This window comes from Oncorhynchus mykiss, chromosome 23, assembly GCF_013265735.2.
Source record: "Oncorhynchus mykiss isolate Arlee chromosome 23, USDA_OmykA_1.1, whole genome shotgun sequence".
In the NCBI taxonomy this organism is placed as follows: Eukaryota; Metazoa; Chordata; class Actinopteri; order Salmoniformes; family Salmonidae; genus Oncorhynchus; species Oncorhynchus mykiss.
In genome coordinates, this window is record NC_048587.1 from 53553453 (window position 1) to 53573950 (window position 20498).

The 20498-nt window shown below is 40.7% G+C and overlaps 2 protein-coding genes across 7 annotated transcripts in view; both read right to left on the reverse strand.

Annotated features, from left to right (window-relative positions):
* LOC110502963 (rho GTPase-activating protein 27) overlaps positions 1 to 8582 on the reverse strand; it is a 44052-nt gene extending 35470 nt beyond the window's left edge. For 3 of the 5 annotated variants that reach the window (XR_002470402.2, XR_002470401.2, XM_021581310.2), the window contains exons 1-3: positions 8288 to 8581; positions 6241 to 6434; positions 5222 to 6035 (exon numbers count right to left, since the gene is read on the reverse strand). Coding sequence is in view for 2 of the 5 variants with exons in the window: in XM_021581310.2 (XP_021436985.2) it covers positions 5222 to 6035; positions 6241 to 6320 (894 nt within the window). In the remaining 3 variants the exon portion in view is untranslated. Of the gene's footprint in view, positions 1 to 4311; positions 4443 to 5221; positions 6036 to 6240; positions 6435 to 8287 lie in introns of those variants that run through there. The other 2 variants (XM_021581311.2, XR_005039254.1) reach the window with 2 other exon arrangements.
* A 3066-nt stretch (positions 8583 to 11648) lies between these two features.
* LOC110502964 (protein phosphatase 1G) lies at positions 11649 to 18029 on the reverse strand. 2 transcript variants are annotated; one of them, XM_021581312.2, is made up of 11 exons: positions 17897 to 18029; positions 17358 to 17501; positions 16055 to 16124; positions 15833 to 15918; positions 14827 to 14956; positions 14219 to 14652; positions 13793 to 13900; positions 13326 to 13560; positions 13047 to 13176; positions 12824 to 12923; positions 11649 to 12701 (listed from the first exon to the last, which is right to left on the reverse strand). In XM_021581312.2, the coding sequence occupies exons 2-11, from the start codon at positions 17466 to 17468 to the stop codon at positions 12513 to 12515; spliced, it is 1593 nt and encodes a 530-aa protein (XP_021436987.1). In that variant the 5' UTR covers positions 17469 to 17501; positions 17897 to 18029; the 3' UTR covers positions 11649 to 12512. The 2 variants fall into 2 exon arrangements, with proteins under 2 accessions (XP_021436987.1, XP_021436988.1); XM_021581313.2 differs by lacking the exon at positions 17897 to 18029 and adding an exon at positions 17669 to 17860 and having other exon boundaries at positions 12243 to 12701.
* Positions 18030 to 20498: the final 2469 nt, after the last annotated feature.

A 20498-nucleotide genomic window follows, 5' to 3' on the forward strand; every position in this document is an offset into this window, starting at 1 on the left:
GTGAGTAGAGCACCGTAGAGCAAAATGAGTAGAGCACAGTAGAGTAGAGCACAGTAGAGTAGAGCACAATACAGTGAGTAGAACACAGTACTGCACAATCTAATAGTACAGTACAGTAAAGAAAGGTAGAATACATTGTACTGTACTCTGCTGTGATGTCATTCTCATGTTTCACAAGTTTGGACATTCATATCCATAATTATGCATTTCTGTGTGGTACAGATTAAGGACCCATGATGCAATTCTGTTACTGTATTTCCATTATCGGCTGTACAGTTGAAGTCGGAAGTTTACATACACCTTAGCCAAATACATTTAAACTCAGTTCTTCACATTTCCTGACATTTATTTAATCCTAGTAAAAAAACAATTTCCCTGTCTTAGGTCAGTTAGGATCACCACTTTATTTTAAGAACGTGAAAGGTCAGAATAATAGTAGAGAGAATGATTTACTTCAGCTTTTATTTCTTTAATCACATTCCCAGTGGGTCAGAAGTTTACATACACTCAATTAGTATTTGGTAGCATTGCCTTTAAATTGTTTAACTTGGGTCAAAGTTTTGGGTAGCCTTCCACAAGCTTCCCACAATAAGTTGGGTGAATTTTGGCCCATTCCACTTGACAGAGCTGGTGTAACTGAGTCAGGTTTGTAGGCCTCCTTGCTTGCACACGCTTTTTCAGTTCTGCCCACAGATTTTCTATGGGATTGAGGTCAGGGATTTGTGATGGCCACTCCAATACCTTAACTTTGTTGTCCTAAAGCCATTTTGCCACAATTTTGGAAGGATGTGACCAAGCTTTAACTTCCTGACTGATGTCTTGAGATGTTGCTTCAATATATCCACATAATTTATTTCCTCATGATGCCATCTATTTTGGGAAGTGCACCAGTCCCTCCTGCAGAAAAGCACTCCCACAACATGATGCTGCCACCCCGTGCTTCACGGTTGGGATGGTGTTCTTCGGCTTGCAAGTCTCCCCCTTTTTCATCCAAACATAACGATGGTCATTATGACCAAACAGATCTATTTATGTCCAAACAGTTCAACCCAGAGGGCATTTCTCCAAAAAGTACGATCTTCGTCCCCATGTGCAGTTGCAAACCGTAGTCTGGCTTTTTTATGGCGGTTTTGGAGCAGTGGCTTCTTCCTTGCTGAGCAGCCTTTCAGGTTATGTTGATATAGGACTTGTTTTACTGTGGATATAGATACTTTTGTACCTGTTTCCTTCAGCGTCTTCACAGGGTCCTTTGCTGTTGTTCTGGGATTGATTTGCACTTTTCGCACCAAAGTACGTTCATCTCTAGGAGACAGAACGTGTCTCCTTCCTGAGCGTTATGACAGCTGTGTGGTCCCATGGTGTTTATACTTGCGTACTATTGTTTGTACAGATGAACGTGGTACCTTCAGGCGTTTGGAAATTTCTCCCAAGGATGAACCAGACTTGTGGAGGTCTACAAAAAAATGTCTGAGGTCTTGGCTGATTTGTTTTGATTTTCCCATGATGTCAAGCAAAGAGGCACTAAGTTTGAAGGTAGGCCTTGAAATACATCCACAGGTACACCTTCAATTGACTCAAATTATGTAAATTAGCCTATCAAAAGCTTCTAAATTCATGACATAATCTTCTGGAATTTTCCAAGCTGTTTAAAGGCACAGTCAACTTAGTGTATGTAAACTTCTGACCCACTGGAATTATGATACAGTGAGTTATAAGTGAAATAATCTTTCTGTAAACAATTGTTGGAAAAATGACTTGTGTCATGCACAAAGTAGATGTCCTAACCGACTTGCCAAAACTATAGTTTGTTAACAGGAAATTTGTGGAGTGGTTGAAAAACAAGTTTTAATGACTCCGACCTAAGTTAATGTAAACTTCAACTGCAAATCCACTTCACTTACTGTAGTTCAATAACCAAAAGATACTTTTTCAAACTCATGTTGCCATGATGTTTAACAGTTCTTTGGAAAACGCGATTGCATGATTTTACTGTAATTTCTTTACCAAAGTTTGAATCTGCACAGTTCTTCCACTAAATTTAATTTTGTACATTTTTCAGTGGAAATTGTTAAAAGTAGTCATTGTGCATAGACCTGTATGGTTTGTTAAACTTTGAAATCAATGTTTTTTGTTAGCATACATTTTAAAGTGAAAAAACGGAGTCAAAGTGTAAAACCCCTTGTCATTCACTCCTGAAAAAGCCTTCAGGACTGATATCTAGCTGCACCAAAACATCTACTTATTTCAGGAATCTGTAGCACATGGCACATCATTACAGCTCTAGAACACAGTGAATACAGGTTGAAGGCTCTCTGTACATTCTGTTTGATTAAAGATTATTCATCAGAATTTAGAATGCATCCACTGTACTGTACACAACTTAAATGTTACAAAAACATGTTTTTTAGCATATGTTGATTTGGATGCATGAAAATAATGACATAGCTGGGAGAGGAAATGTATAGAATGTGCAAATAGCTGGCACTAACACATGAACTGTGGATGGATCCAATGCCAGAAAGGACAGAACTATATAGTGCACTACTTTTGACCATAGGGACCAAATCCCTATGGGGCACTAAATAGGGTGCCATTTGGAATTCTGCACTTGCTGCATAGCAGCATTCAATTATCATCCAGAACAGCCTAGCCAATCAACCATCCCAGATTTTTTTATTTCACCTTTATTTAACCAGGTAGGCCAGTTGAGAACAAGTTCTCATTTACAACTGCGACCTGGCCAAGATAAAGAAAAGCAGTGCGACAAAAACAACAACAGAGTTACACATGGGATAAACAAAATTACAGACAATAACACAATAGAACATCTGTATACAGTGTATGCAAATGAACTATTTACCTAGAAGGCTTAAAATCAGGAAACAATGGAACTAGCCTAAGGTACATGTACTGAGTAGCGATGAGAAATTACCAATAATGTTATCTTGATTGCCAGTGCGCACAGCCTATACACACACACACACACACACACACGGCATGGTTGGCACTGCCACCTAACCTAAGCCCTGGCTAGCTTCATCGACTAAATTAAACTCTAATCCCCCCACATCATCATGGAAACGGAACCTATATTGTGGGACAGTGGGGCTCCACTTGAGGGGTCCTGGCAAGTCCACATAAGTAACAGCTCGTCTATCATAATAGGGTGCCACTTGGGATGCATATCAGTGTCCCAACAGGGGAAAGTGAGGGGGTCATTAATTCCACTGAGGAGGATTGTGGAGAGCCACAAACCAGCTCTCTGGAAGTTTCAAGTTAGCAAACTAGTTCAAATTCTGTTATAGCAAATGTAACAACAATGTAGGCCTACTTTACAGACTACTTTCAAACACTGCACACTAGTTTATACAGAAATGTAAATGTGTACACATTGCCACCCGCAAGCGCAACAATGTAATACATTAATTCTCAGCATTGAGAAGGTTATAAAATGTTCGTTCCATGCTTGACAACATCCTGATACTAGGAGCGGCCTACGTCACTTTACCTCGGAACAGGTGAACCAACGATGAAAAGCAGACTCACGGAATGTTTCAGCTTTCTCAAAAAAACGATGTTGCTTCACTGTGACGCCTGTCAAACCAACCAACTGAAGTCAATGTAATTTGCGTTTGCAAAATGTTTATATTTTTTACGGCGGTATAATTCTCGTCAACGTCACCGGTGCTCTGGAAACAGGTAGCAGCTGGAAGCTACAGCCAGTCGTTTGGGAGTGGTTTGTTGGTAGCCTACATTTCTGATTAACTCTTTCCTTTCTGGTTACAGTAGGTATGTATTTGAACCAGCCGAACTAACCGGTTTCCAACCTGTTCCGTGGTTGCCCCACCAACTCCCCTAACCCACATTCACGAAAGTAAAAAAGAAGAGGAAAGAAAAGGTAGAAAGAGGATTCCGCTTTTGGGAAATCTCAGATAGTCAAATGTTCCAATCAAATTGCATAGGTCCATACACCTAACAGTGATTGTGTCCTGCGAATCGTATTCCAGACAGGTGTACCGAAAGGACCAGATAGAGCACTTGAATCAGCTGGTCCAGACCCTACAGTTGCATTCTAGGGGCAGTGGCACCCCTTACCCCATTGGACTGGCACACAAAAGCAAAAGGGCTTGTGTATATGAGCTGCCACAGAATAAGACATGGAGTCTACTATAGCTAGTATATGCTATGTTAGGAATCTTTCCATACATTAGCAGGGATTTTACCCTTTCATGGATAACTTGTACATGTCTGTACAAGACAACAGCACAACCTTCAATCAAACTCACTGCATTCTGTTATCCACAAACTCACCATGTATCTTTAATGCAGATCACAAGGCTCACTTACTGAAAGCATCTTTTGAGTCATGCTTTTGGAAACCAGATGGTATAACTATTTCCCTGAATGTGATATAGTTTGTGATTCATTAGCTGAGTCCTGTTGACCAAATTAACTTTTGGGAAATCTGACAGAATAAGTCATATGCCTAGTTCTCATCTGTTTGTGATTCATTGTGCATCCCAAATGGCACCCTATTCCTTATAAAGGGCACTACTTTTGAACAGAGGCCCTGGTTAAAAGTAGTGCACTGTATATGGCCCTCAAACTCAACTCTGGACCTCAAAGCCAGTTCCTCTACGTTTTTTCATTGTTCCCCTTTAGACCTGGAACACCAGGTGCATGCAATCAGTTATCAGGTAGAACAGAACACCAGCAGGCCCTGGACCACTGGTAAGAGTTGAGTACCCCTGCTATATAAGGAATAGGGTGCCATTGGGGAAGCAAACCATTGAGTATTTCCCAGAGTATAACAATAATTCCTCTGTGAATCTTGGATAAAATCTCTCATTTTCTTAAGATAAACACAACAGGGTAACGACAATGAACAAATCAAATAGTGAACATAGTGATTCCCAACCTCAGTAATAATTTCTTCAAAAAAGCTGAGGGAAAAAAGCATTGACAGAGCATTGCAAGTCTTGATTACTTCTGTGCTTATCCATCAGACCTCTAATGCTTGTCTGGATGCCAGTTCTACCATGACTGAACAGCACACTGATGTCAGAAGTTAGTAATTCCAGTTATTTTCTCTGACGTTCCCATCCAACTCACATCCTTTACAAATGGCCTCATGTAAATCATTATAAAGTCAAATAAAATACTTGCATACTCTAAATGTATGTAGGATGTTATGAATGTCTACAGTGAAACTTAATCTTACCTGAGCTGTAGGGGAAGGGGCTGTAATGTCAATCAGACCAGAAGTTCGATCCAGGCTCTGCTGTTGTTCTGCTGGTGTTTCAGTTGAACCCAAAGATCCAGCCAGTTCTGTTCCCACAAAGTCTGTCAACTCTGAGTGCTGGGCATCTGATATAGTCTCATAGATATCTGAGTCCTGAGATAAATGAGATAGCCCACTAGGATCCCCTGGCAGTGTTTTCGTTATCCGGCCATCTGAGATCAGCTCTTTATCTTGATCCTTGATACGTGTAGGAGGGCTTGACTGCAACTGGGGAAGTCCGCTTGTGGACTCAGGTGAAACATGGAGCTTTAGGGAACAGTGCTGCAACATATCACCAAGACCTTGAGCGTCTGAGGCTGAGGTGAATGAGAAACCTGGAGCTAAACTTCGCCTCTTCAGATCATGTGGCGGGATATCTCTAGTCTCGTTATTGGAGGTCTGCAGTCCCACCATGGTCTTCATGTGCTCATAATGCTTGATATCATCAATGTCGAGTGAGACCCCGAACGTGGACATCCTGAGAGTGGTGGCTCTCGCAGAGTGATCCGTGGACATGCGGACCTTCGTCACAGCACCTGACCATTGACCTTTGTTAGACATGTCCAGTGGCTCTCTGTCAGTCGTTGACTGCAAGAATGTGCGACTCTGAGTCCCAGAATTAGTGAGGTCCAGTGGGCCCTGGGTCTTCACAGAGAGCTCCCTCACATACTTGGCAGGGATATAGAAGGGTTTGGTCCTCTGGTCCTTCCGGACATGCCACCAGTAGTTGTTGGTCCTGGAGACCAGGATGTACCTGTGAACATTAGAGGCCCAGAAAGGCAACGTGAAGAATGTGTTTGGGCTGTGCAATGATGCGTGTACTGTGCATGTATTGTTAAGTTCTATCATCTATATCATGTTGTCTGATCTGTTCCTTTGTAATTTTACTTTTTTACCTAAAGACTAATTTCCATTTTGTGAAATATTTTCTGGAATATAAAGATTTTCAATTCAATTACCTCTCGTTGGGCTTGATGGAGACCAGAGCCCCGTCCTTGGCTGTGTACTCATACTCAAACTGCACCTGCACCATCGCCATGTTACTGTAGTTAGGCCTACAGTTACTGTAGTTAGGCCTAGTTAGCCGCTCTGCTGGCTGGAGCCTCTATGTTGAAATGCAGATGGTCACGGTTCAAAAGAGTTCATCTTGGAGCTGGAAACATTCAAAACAGTACATTTAAAATGGGCATATCTAACTTTGTGCGTCTCAAACAGCACCCTATTCTCTTTATAGTGCACTACTTTTTAACCAGGGCACATAGAGAATAGGGTGGGCATTTGGGACATACACACATTAAAAACATGATGAAAACAAATTCAGATCCAGTACACTGAGACAGGACTCCGGCCATACAGTAGTAGACATTTGGAAACCTCAACATTATCGGAGTCATTGAATTATATACATGTGTTTTAATAGGATCTCTGAGGTGGGAGTACTCAGTTACTAACGTCATAGTTGTCCTCAATCAACATGATCCACTTCTGCCTTACAGATTATCATCATAAAGAATGCAGTGACCAGTAAGGCTGTTTCTGTTTCATGATTTTAACCTGAACAATGGACAAGCAGACATCAGTAAAGGTTGTCTCCCATTGCTATGCATAAAAATATTATTACAGGAAGTTGCTGCCAGCAGTCACTACAGTTCAGAATGTCAAAACTTAAAGAGCTCTATAGACTCACAACACAGAGCCCACAGAACAGGAAGCCTGTAGCCCAGCACCAACCTGGGTTGATGATGCACAGCTCACTCCATTGTCAAGCTGCAATCTCAGTTTGCCATATAAGGCCTCCAGAAACACGGGGAGAACTTCCGAAAACTAATTTCAGTAGTGACATCATTGACAACCAGGACCAATAACTGGTCAGAAGTCCAAGTCTATTCCCTCTCCATACTAACCCATTCAAAGTGAGTGGACCAACTGATCTGTCAACATGACAGTTGTTTTTTTGTTGTCAACTGACATAATACTTAGTTCAATTGTTCTAGTAAGAGTGAATTTTAAATATTTTCTTTAGGAAAGGGTAACTTTTTGAACTTGCTATAGCGTACAGTAACAATCCAACCCTAAATTATAAGGAGTCAGATAGGGGTGGCAGGTAGCCTAGTGGTTAGAGCGTTGGACTAGTATCTGAAAGGTTGCAAGATCGAATCCCAGAGCTGACAAGGTTCAAATCTGTTGTTCTGCCCCTGAACAAGGCACTGTTCCTAAACCGTCATTGAAAATAAGAATTTGTTCTTAACTGACTTGCCTAGTTAACTAAAGGTAAAATAGTGCATGGAAAACAGATTTAATCCCCACTAAAAGGGACTAGCAGAAGTTAAACATGATTTAATCCCCACTAAGGGGGTCTAGCAGAAGTTAAACATGATTTAATCCCCACTAAGGGGGTCTAGCAGAAGTTAACCATGATTTAATCCCCACTAAAGGGGACTAGCAGAAATGAACTATGATTTCCCCCTTAGTGGGACTAGCAGAGGTTAAACAGGATTTAATCCCCACTAAAAGGGACTAGCAGAAGGTAAACATGATTTAATCCCCACCAAGGGGTCTAGCAGAAGTTAAACAGGATTTAATCCCCACTAAAGGGACTAGCAGAAGTTAAACATGATTTAATCCCCACTAAAGGGGACTAGCAGAAGTTAAACATGATTTAATCCCCACTAAAGGGGCCTAGCAGAAGATAAACATGATTTAATCCCCACCAAGGGGTCTAGCAGAAGTTAAACAGGATTTAATCCCCACTAAAAGGGACTAGCAGAAATTAAACAGGATTTAATCCCCACTAAAAGGGACTAGCAGAAATTAAACATGATTTCATCCCCAGTAAGGGGGACTAGAATACATTAAACATGATGTAATCCACACTAAGGGGGTCTAGCAGAAGTGTTGTTCAAAGGGAATCTCATGTTAAAATAATAATGCACATTAACAGTACATCAAACTTTTACAATAAAACTAATGTAATTCAAGGCTTGACAATACAGTAGGTATTCATACCTGGAGGTGGGCATACAGCCAGAAGACTTGTACAAACTCTGTCCTCTACTCTCTGAATGTTCAGTGGATCCCAGACGTTAGAGTAAGTTTAATAAATCTACCATTTGCATTAATTCCCATCATATTACACCTGGTAATTATTTATCTTTTAGCATATATTTTCCATCACATTACAGTTCACTTGTCCAAGAAAGTTTTGAGCTCCTGTAGTGTCGGTTATAAAGCCTAGTTGTCTACCACGGGGCTGTGTGTGTGTGCACAGGTTTCAACTTGCCTGACTGCCTCTGTATCATTTCCTGTTCTACTGACTGTGTATAGGAACAACACTGAGAGAATGGAGACTGGGGAACAAGAACACACACGCAGAGAGCTATGAAAAATGGGAGTGACTCAATATATAGTTCTATTCAGTCCCTTATGAAACATCATCTGGTTTCCTGGGAGTCTGTGACCAAACTAACTGTTACTTCCCTTTAGAACTACAGTGGGGAATATTCTCTGGTTATAGGCTAACAGCCATATGAAATTGATAAATTACAAACAAATATGTGTGTCTCCTATGGGCCCTGGTCAAAAGTAATGCACTATATAGGGAATTAGGTACTGTTTGGGATGCAGTAATTGTCAATAAGTGTTGTCAACAAATACCCTCTAGCCTACATGCCAGTGTGAGTTTCTGCTGGTTTAGCATTATATGGCAGTTGGCCAAAAAGGGGAAGCAAACACTGGTATCAAGATTATTTCAGATCTTGGTTTTGTTAGGAATCACATTCGTTTAGCTTCAGAACATTTTCATCTGGCCTCTAAAGAAAAGCAAGTCAGTAAATTGTACAGTAGAACCATGCCTCGCCCATTCTCTATAGGAGTGTTTCCCAACAGCACACGTTGTTGTTGTAGTCCCGGACAAGCACACCTGATTCAACTTGTCAAATAATCATCAAGACCTTGAGTTTTTTTTGTTACCTTTATTTAACTAGGCAAGTCAGTTAAGAACAAATTCTTATTTTCAATGATGGCCTAGGAACAGTGGGTTAACTGCCTTGTTTGGGGGCAGAGCGACAGATTTGAACCTCGTCAGCTCGGTGATTCGATCTTGCAACCTTTCGGGTACTAGTCCAACACCACTAGGCTACCTGCCACCCCAGTTGAATCAGGTGAGTTTGTCAGGGGCAACAACAAAAATGTTTGCAATATTTAAAGAAACAAGACCAATGTATATCTGGTTTGTCACAGAAACTCTATTTCTGTGTTCCTGCCGCTCTGTCCTTCAGTCTAGACTACACACCAAAACTATGCACTTTAGTGACTACATTACCGTCAACCTCCAGCCATGTAACCTCTGACCTTAGTGATGACAACATCTTTCTTCTGGCTGAGGCGGTGACAGGGGTGACAAGCCTGGTACACACACACACACACACACACACACACACACACACACACACACACATATCTCAGAGTGTCTGTTACTGCATGGTACACACATCTCGGTGTGTATGTAAGTTACTGCATGGTACTCACACTCACTGGGTCCATGAGAAAGACACGTGAGGCGGCAGTGAGGTTTACCCCCCCCCCCTCCGGCTTTGAGTGACAACAGCATGATCAATGGACTCCCGAGTGCGCCGCTCTGTATCTCCTAGATGACCTGAGCCCGCCTCTTCTGGCTCATTGTGCCATCCAGACACAAACAGGAGAGCGAGTTGAAAAGGCCAGCTCTTATTGAGCAGTTTCAGCACCCCATAACCATTAATTTGTTGTAATTGCCAAACACCCCTTATATCTTATTAGTGTACCTGCAAGTCACACCACTTGTACTGGCCATAGTCCGCAATTCCCCGCTCTCCTCACTCAATCTAGCAAATGCCGTCAGAGTGAGATCGAGGTCAAATAAGAATGGACTCACTGGACTATTCCTCATGTTTCTTTTATTTGACCTGTGTTTAGTGTGTGCATGTAAGTATTCTCCAACATGTCATGGAGTTTTAGTTGGGTATTTCTAAGACAGAAAAGTATTTACCATATTCATAAGGTTTATAAAGTTATTCCTATTCCATGTGAGTCATGCTGCTTCTAGCCTGCTAGCCAAGATATTAGCCAGTCATGATAGCTCGTAATGTTGTGTACCACATGCCTCGTTAAGGATAGCACACACACACACACACACACACACACACACACACACACACACACACACACAGTGCATTCGGAAAGTATTCAGACCCCTTCATTTTTTTTCCATTTTGTTACAGCCTTATTCTAAAATGGATTAAATAAATGAAAAAATCTGCCTTCCGAGTGGCGCAGCGGACTAAGGCACTGCATCGCAGTGTTGCGCAGTCACTACAGCCTGGGGTTCGAGCTTTCACTACAGCCCAGGCTGTGTCATTACCGGCCGTGACCGGGAGTACAATAGGGTGGCGCACAATTGGACCATCATCCGGGTTAGGGAAGGGTTTGACCAGGGGGGCCTTACTTGGCTCATCGTGCTCTAGCGACTCCTTGTGGCAGACTGGGCACCTGCAGGCTGACTTCGGTCGTCAGTTAAACTGTGTTTTCTCTGACACATTGGTTCAGCTGGTTATAATCGAATTATAATCGAATTACAGTATTATCATACATGTAAATCCATGTCGACTCAATTATTCTTTCTTTTTTTGATAGGAAATTGTTGATGAACCTACAGTTGATGTATTCATAAAAGAATGCAGGTAATCATTGCTGATGACAAATATGGGCAGTGTGATTTTCAGATTAAAAAAATAGATTTTCTGTTACTGCATACAGGATGAGGGTTTACTCGATTCGAGCACTAAGACGTGTACCACAAACAGTCTACTGGCTATGTGACATTCAGAATGTGTTTTATATAGGATATTGTTTCAGATGGCTGATTCTCACAACAGCTGGTTGGGGATGTTCATCAGAACACCTATGTGGTAGAAGAAAACACCTAGGCCCAACGTGTTTAAGGAACTTTCCATTCCATCTGGTTAATGAATACCTATTATGACATCTTTGTATCGGATTTTAACTGTTAAATATCTTGAAAATCTAAGATGAAGAAAGTTTGAATGGTATGGAAATTCCATTTGCTTTTGGATACCAGCATCAAAACTTTGTTCACCAAGTAAAATAAACTAATCTCACTCGTATTTTGGGAACAGTAGTTCCAACTAGCCTGTGTACCAGTCAGTTTGTGCTTTCATTCCACTCCTTGACGGCATAGAATGATCACATAAACAGGCTAGTTACAAACCATTTATTTTTTAGGTATGAAACTATTGGCATCATGCTTTAGTGCTTTGCTACATGATTGTGCAACCTTGCCATATCCATCACTGATTAAATAGAAACAAAATTACAGGTTTGTCAACTTTATTGATTTAGGGAGGGAAAAAAATATTCATGTGATTGTTCATGTGGAACTCACAATGTTCTCTGAAAGTAATAAATGTACTAAAATATATTTTAGTATCCCTTTAACTGAGTGGACCTTTTAGTCCAGCATAAAACAGATTAAGTGGAGCTTCTGTCCCTTGAATAGTTTACTAACAAAAGCATTTGCTAAACCTGGACCAAAATCGAGTAATGCGAAATTCAAGGCATAGTTAGAGAAACCAAGGTAGGATGTGCAAACCAAGGTATGAGATACATTTAAATAGCAAGTGGCCTTAACTCAGCAGGTTGGCTAAGTTCCGGGAATCAGTGAGTGCAAGGAATGTAAAATGTATTCATTAAAATACAGCTAGTATAAAATGTTACATGAATTGAATCATTTTATATGTTTAAATCTTTTAACTGTTGAGTAGTTTCTTAGTGTTCTGTCAGAGGACACGTGCCCAATGCAAACAGGGATTGTCCTGGTAAAGTAGACAAGATGTCACTCATCACATTTAAAATGTATTTGTAATTACAATGGTGTCAGAAGTATGCACCAAATGTCACATTGATCCATAATTAAAGAAATGCATTTATTCAATGAACAAGTATATACATAAAGGGCGTGGTGACAAACAGTACACTAGGAGTCACATTTCCAATGGGGCAGATAAGCAAAATCAACTACACACCAAGAAAATGTTTTTCTGTTTTCCATTTATTCTTGTATCTTGGGACATTAACTAAAACTCATCCTATTCCAGAGACCACTGTCTTTAAAAGTTTCCAGAGAAAAAGTCCTGGCTTGTGAAAAGGACTGGAGCTATTCTACTTGTTGGCAGTTCTATTCGCTTTTTGACTTCTTGCTGTCATTCCCGTTCTTCTCTGGGATAATCTCTTCAGGCTTTCTCTTATTGGTGATGTCGGCCATGCTGTTGCCAGGGTGAGCGCCGAACGTGATGATGATGCAGGTCATGTTGTCACAGCCTGTACCATCTCCAGACGTATCAGGTGCAAGGCAATGGTCAAGTAGCTACGGAGACCAAATAAAAAGTTCATAGTTCATTGTTAAAGAATGAAAAATGTTATGCATACAGGTGGACAGACTGATGGATCAAGTAAAAAAATATATATTAAAAAAGCTATATCTCTTACCTCTTCAACAATGGAGGACAGAGGCCTGGCAACGCCACTGGCATCAGGCTTTATTTTCTGACTGACAAAGTCCACAACATCCTGACTGCTCATGACATTCCTGTTGATGACACTCATTAAGGAGCAATTCAGAGGTGGTTCCATTTCACAAATTGATTATTGAAGTACGGCCTAATTTAAGAGAAAACATTACTATAAAACGCTAGTATCAAACAAGCTGTACCAGATTCCGTCGCATGCAATGACCATGAAGTCATGCTCCGGGTTGAGGGTGAGCACTTTGACGTCAGGCATTGAGGAGATCATCTGCTCCTCTGGGCCAAGGGCCTTGTTTCGTTTGTAAAAGTGATCGCCTGAAAACACAACAAAGGCCATTCAGTTATGTCCTTTCAGTCTGATGCCCGTTCTTCAACAGCAAGGCCATTCTTTACTGGAAACTATGCCTGATATTTCAATCGAAACACCAATGCCAGGGCTAGGATATGCAGGAGGATCCATTTACCGATGGCCCTGGAGAGGTTGAGTCCTCCGTTGACGCGGCCGTCCATGGTGACCTTTCCCCCAGCATTCTTTATCCTGGCCAGCTCCAGCTCATCCTCTGGCTTGTGGTCGTAGGACATGTCTATGGCCTTGCCCTTCTCAGACACCACACAGCGGGAGTCCCCGGCGTTTGCTACAATCAGCTGTTTCCCTCTGATCAGAGCCACCACCGCTGTAGTGCCACTGTCTGAGCCAGGCTAGGAGAGGTAGAGACACAGAGCTCTTATCGGAGAATAGCCGCCTTCAGTTTAATCCAGGTCAAAACACAAAGGCAGGATAGAATGTTGCATTAGTGAGACAAAAAGTGACCACTACTCCAGATAGACATGAATAGCCCCATTACAACAACCAGGGCTACTCAGGCTCTCCATTCAGGTTTATGTTTCCTTCAGGGTTATGGCAGGATCTAAATTAAGCTGTGTATTCTACCTCTTCTTTTCCATCCATTCCGGGGTAGCACATCTCTTCCTCCTCATCCTCTCCCTCTTCAGTGTCTTCCTCTTCATCATCACTGCTTTCACCTTCCTCACTGCCATCCTGTAGAAACATAATTACATCATTAACCCACATACGATTCTTTCAAAAAAGTATAAAAAGCTTAAGACTGTTTAATTGTTCAAATCCAGTGGGGGAAATCAGATCCAGCAGAGGTGACCAACCCTCCTCCTGGAGAGCAGTCCTTCTGCAGGCATTTTCTCCAACCAGAATCTCAGACAATAGCTGCTCACCAGGACGATGATTATCTTAACCAGGTGAGTAAGAACCGTTGGCAAAAGCCTACACACCCAGTAGCTCTTCAGGTAGAGGGTTGGCCAGAGTTACAGTAATTCCTGAAGGCTTGTTCTTCCACCTCACCTCCTCTTCACTTCCCTCATCTTCCTCTTCCCCCGACTCGTCACTGTCCTCAAAGAACTTGGAGCTGGTATCTCCCGGAGCCGGGGCCGCTGACGAAGAGCAAGAAGGCCCGGTGTCCTTCTCTCCTTCACAGGACCCTGCTGCTCCTGTCGCTGAAGAGCTGTCCGCTCCTGCTCTCCTGCAGGCCCGCAGCTTGGAAAATCCTGCACCACCACCAGCCTTGGCCTTCCCATTGCTGTCCATCTCACCCTCCACTTCTCCATTGATGCCCTTCTCCCCATAGGAATGTGGTTCACCTTCCCCAGACTCTTTATTGTCCTCCGGACAGAGCTTCTTGTTTTTGAGTGCATTGCGGCTCTGTCCGTAGCGAACGAGCAGCTCTTCAATGGTCAAGGTGGCCTCTTCATGCAAAAGTTCTGCCTCCTCATTGTCCACTAACAGAGGGAAAAGAACACACGGGTTTGAATTACAAATAATTTGTTTTGAATAATGGTTTATGATTCCAGCCACAGGAATGTCTAACTACATATGAAGCATTTTGCTACACCTGCTAAACACGCATGTGACCAATAATTTGACTAGATCTTGGGCAGTTGGAGTCTACTCACAATCATCTTCTTCAGCAACTTTTTCATTTGGTGCTTCCTCTTGTGGGCGGCCAGCGATCTGAACAAGCTCTTTGATCACTTCCTCTGTGGTCACCCTGCTATCAATTGCCAGAAATGCATCCTCCAAAGCCTGAAACACATCGACATGCATCCACCCAGTAAGACAATGTATGCTCCTATGGAGGAAAGTTTGACAAAGAGCACAAGATCTACAACCAAAATTGGTACTCACTTTAATATCGTTTAAAGATGCAATATTGCAGAAATTGCTCCACCATTTCCTAGTTGCTTAAATTCTAATAGTTTGCCTAGTTTCAGTTTGTGACAGCACAAGCAGTCATTGTGTAGAAAATCATTGTACCGTCTAAACCGCTGTGAAATATATTTTCCATAACCAAAAATCTAGTATATTTACAGCTGATGGACAAAAGCAGCAACAACAAAACTTTACGGGAAGCATAGAAATAGAGCACATAGAACATAAACCGCATCGACTTGCTTTCAATGACTGACATTCTATAAAAACACATTTCTACGCATATTTCAAATAAAATTGTATTTGTTACACGCGCCGAATACAACAGGTATAGATAGACCTTACCGTGAAATGCTTTCTTACAAGCCCTTAACCAACAATGCAGTTCAAGAAATAAAGAAAATATTTACTAAACAAACTAAAGTAAAAAATATTTTGGTCATGTCACCCAAAATGTTACATTGTAGCTTTAAGGGTTCCCAAAATGCATTATTTATTGGTAGGCCTGCTTAATTGTTACATATCCAACAGAAGGTAGCCTAGTGGTTAGACCTTTGGGCCAGTAACTGAAAGGTTGTTGATCAAATCCCCGGACTGACAGGGTAAAAATCTGCCCCTGAACAAGGCAATTAACCCACTGTTCCCCAAAGCAACTGATTTGCTTAGTTAAATGAAGGTTAAATTGTATTTTTTAAACTGCCCATGTCAAAAGGATTCCTTTCCCTAGCCCAAATGAATTCTTCCACTCACCTTTTGCAGTTTGCCATCTTTGTAAGCCTTTTGTTCTTTAATGGTATCAGGTAGGTACTTGGAACAGTACAATGCAACTTCCTCACCTGTGAAGGCAAAAGCATTTTAAGTAATGATTCATTTAAGTAAAGTAACTAGCTTAATAGTCTCTGGTATTAACAAAAACAAGGTTGTGGTATGCTCAAAAAAGTTGATCTTAGGGATAGTAAGAATACACAGTACCTCCATGTCCATCATACACAGAAAACATGGCTGTTTCATCATCCAGTTCTAAAATGCAGTTGTGAGCATCCTGTTGCAAGAAACAAAAACATGTTACTCTCATGGAATGCCAAATTCCCAATCTGATCCTCATCATACCAAATCAGTGGTGTGAAGTACTTAAGTAAAAATACTTTAAAAGTACTGAATTTGTTTTTTGGGGGTTACTTTACTACATTCCTAAAGAAATTTAACTTTTTACTCCATAAATTCTCTGACACCCAAAAGTACTTGTTATATTTTGAATGCTTAGCAGGACTGGAAAACAGTCAAATTCACACACTTATGAACCGAACATCCCTGGTCATCACTACTGCCTCTGATCTGGCGGACTCACTAAACACAAACACTTTGGTTGTAAATTATGACAGAGTGTGCCCCTGGCTTTCAGCCCCTTTCTGTAAATAAAAAAAGAAAATGGTGCCACCTGGTTTGCTTAATATAAGCAATTTGAAATGATTTACACTTTTACTTTTGATACTAGGGTATATTTTAAACCAAATACGTTTACTCAAGTAGCATTTTACTGGGTGACTTACTTTTGTCATTTTCTATTAATGTATCTTTACTTTTACTGAAGTTTGACAGTTGGGTAGTTCTTCCACCACTGTACCTAATCATCACCAGCTTCCAATTGACTCAATCATCCCCCTACCTCTCTCCGGTAACTATTCCCCAAGTAGTTGCTGTAAATGAGAATGTGTCAGTCAACTTACCTGGTAAAATAAATAGACACATTTTGAGCCTTCCATCGGATTTTATAAATCATTAAATCAGACTAGTGCCATTTGAATGTGAAAATGTAATGGGATGCATTTGTTGGTACAGTCTTAATGGTATGCACATCGTACAGACGTGGCTTTAAAGGGGAACATACCAAATCAAATTTAGCGTGGAATCTCCATATCAGTACATGCAGGAAAGTTAGCTACATAGCTAGCTAGTTAGCTTTGTAGCTAGCTAACAATTTAGCTACCCAGCTAACGATAGCTAGAAACAAAGTATTCCTGCACAACAACGTTGAGTTTCATATCTAAGCCTCTGACACATGAATGGTTGGAATCATATAGCTAGTTACCTAAGATGCCAAACGTTAAAGTTATATAAGGACTACCTATCCCTTACAGCCAGTTAGATAAAGCTTTTTATTGCCGTCTAAACCAAATCATGTCATTCGCATTTTTGCTAGGTGGTAACTAGACAACATTGGCAAAGAACTACTGATGAATCCAATCCAACAAGCAATGTCTTTAGATCATCTTACCTCCATAGAGACACGCCAGCCCTGCATGGCTGCAAAGCCGAAGCTCATCTTTTGGTTTCCACCATTGGAAGAGGACTTCACTGTGTTGGGTTGCGACAAGTAAGCTCCCATGATGTAGCCACCAACAAAACAGTGGGTTTCAATCTGGTTGGTGTTGGAAAATCCGATTTAACGTTAGCAGGACACAAACATGGTGATCAATTCAATTACACAGATGCTCCAACTTCATCTTACAATTCCTTATATCATACAGTGGAGTATAAACATTGCAATTGTCGCAAAGGGCTTCCTTATTATTATTGATAGCTAACCTTGGCTAGGCTAACAAACGAACTTAGCTAGCTACAGTTGTTACTCGCAAACGAGCCATTTCCATTACAGAGAAGCCAAATGGAAAACTTCAAACACCATCAACCGGAAGATTATAGTTGCTATCAAAACATTTCTGGCCTGTGAGTCACAATTTGAACATTGTACGGGAAAATACAAGCACGTGTACTGCAAACGTTAACAACATAGCTAGCTAGCTATAAACATACCTCTCAAAAAGAACGGGAGACATAAAGGAAGCGGAAACGCTGTGATGAATGAGAAACACGCATGCCTATTTGTGAGCAGGGGCGTTCAGAAAGGGTCGGTTCAGAAAGTGCGCCAAAACTTTATCTGCAATGAACGAAGATGTCCATGTGGTGTCGCCAAAGCCACCGATTCTAGTGTGGCCAACAAATGTGGGAGTAGATCCCTATTTCCCAGTGGTGTAATGTACTTACGTAAAAAATACTTTAAAGTAGGTGTTTGGGGTATCTGCACTTTACTTTGTCATTTATATTTTTGACAACTTTAACTTTTACTTCAATAAATTCCTAAACAAAATGATGGTAATTTTACTCCATACATTTCCCTGACACCCAAAAGTACTCGTTGCATTTTAAATGATAAGCAGGACAGGAAAATGGTCTAATTCACACACTTATCAAGAGAACATCCCTGGTCATTCCTACTGCCTATGATCTGATGGACTCACTAAACACATGCTTCATCTGTAAATTATGTGAGTGTTGGAGTGTGTCCCTGGCTACCAGTAAATAAATAAAAACTACAAAATGTGGCCACCTGCTTTGCTTAATATAAAGAATTTGAAATTATTTTCACTTGTACTTTTCCTTTTGATACTTAAGTATATTTGAGCAATTACATTTACTTTTGACACTTAAGTTTATTTAAAACCAAATACTTTTAGACTTCCACTTTTACATGAGTCATTTTCTATGAAGGTATCTTTACTTTTACTCAAGTATGACAATTGGGTACTTTTTCCACCACTGCTATTTCCTTTGCTCGTTTCTTTTACTTTTAACATAAAGTTATTTCATCGGTAGACATGAGAGAGAGGCTAAATACGCAATCAGTGGTGTAGTGGAGGGTTTACGCAGGTATACGTTGTATACCCACATATTTTTCAATGGGCATTGCCTGCTAACTTCTTTATCCCCACGATGCATATCAAAGTAGTGTAGCGGAAGTAGGCTATACGCCATATGAATTAATAAAGCTGATGGAGCAGATCAGGGCCTGGTTTCTCGATGGCATGGAACACTTACGAGTGTTAACGATGTATCTTTCCTACAACCGCTGAAGATGTAGGCCTAACATGCATTTCCCAAAACACCACACAAAAATAATGTTCGCTAAGTGCTAGTTGGAGCATGTGTAGATAGGGCTGCTGATAGGATTGAAATGAAGGCTCTCTGATCAGCTTTCTCCATTCAAATCTTACCTTAACATTATAATTATTTCACAATACTGACGAGACCTAGAGAGATTTTACCACCCATGACTGCAAATACTGAGGCTGCTTATTATGAAGCTTATCCAATGAAAATGCACAAAATGACTAATTTGGCACATCATTGCGCACGTTAGGCTACACATCATGAAATATATTGAGACAAGTTTCAGATAGAGCCTACAAGAAGCAAAGTATAAGTCAATTGATTGATTATGACGTGTTTCAATATGATTGAAATAGGCTATATAGCCTAGGGTACTGTTTATATTTTAAGGCTAGGTTCATCATTAAAACCTTTATAGGAGCATCGTTAATCTCCGAGCTGTTTCCCAAAACCATCCTTCTTAAAGTTGCGCTTGAAAACGATAAAATCTAACACCCGCTTCAGACCACTGGTAGAACAGCAAAGTGCTTTGTTAGATTTGACCACTGATAACTTCAGAACAAAGTTGACTACAGAAACAACATTGCCAATGTCTTTACAATTGATACAAACAAGCCACATATATAAAAAAAGCTTCAAATGAAAATCGCGAAGACTGCATGACTGCATTGAATGTTTAGCTTAAAATGTTGATGAACTATTATTTATTCACATTTAAGGAGCAACAATGTGCTCATGGCGGTAATGCAACTTGAGGGAAACATGTTCTAAAATGTGCACCATACATGCGAGAGGTTTCATGGACAGATTTGGAAATACCCATTAGAAATTTAGAAAGAGGGGAGATCTAAAGATGCAATAACTATCATGGGATGCTAACATGAGTAGGATAATTGCTTTGGCTGCTAGACAATGAAAGAAAGTTGAAAGAAAACCAATAGAACAGAATGCATATAAGGAAGTCATTATAATATAATTGCCTCCAAGTTTCTATGGTGGAATTTTGGCTATAGGCTACTTTGAAGCAAAGTAAGACAAGTAAAATGTTTAGGTTTCAAACAATTGAGGAACAGGAAAAATATAGCAATGCTAATGATAGGCCTAACCATCTTCTGGTAGATAGAAAGGCTTTCCCAGTAAACTTCTCAATTAAATGTTAACTAGCTATAAAGTAGCCTATTCCTATCTAGCATAAAGATATTATGATTATTTGCTTCAATCCAGCGGCCATTTTTTTACTCAGTTGACAGCCTCATTTATCTGTTTCAATAGTAGGCCTACTGTTAGCCTACTTGCACAGTACAGTTTGGGTTGGCATTACTGTGAAAGACCAATATGGGATTTATAATTTTAGGTAATTCAGAGTGTTTGTCACTGTTCTCAAATAATTTTTCTTTCCTTCCCCGGGCGAGCCATTTGGGAAATGTTTTACAAAATTAGAGTATACCCACTTCTTCACTGTACCCAA

What these genes read in the sequence shown, in the direction of transcription:
- LOC110502964 (XM_021581312.2), bottom strand. Translation starts at nt 17,468, where the DNA reads ATGGGAGCTTACTTGTCGCAACCCAACACAGTGAAGTCCTCTTCCAAT. An exon ending in AAGATGGCAAACTGCAAAAG is followed by an intron (nt 14,957 to 15,832) that starts GTGAGTGGAAGA and finishes GATGTGTTTCAG; the next exon opens with GCTTTGGAGGATGCATTTCT. An exon ending in TGTCCTCCATTGTTGAAGAG is followed by an intron (nt 12,702 to 12,823) that starts GTAAGAGATATA and finishes TGGTCTCCGTAG; the next exon opens with CTACTTGACCATTGCCTTGC.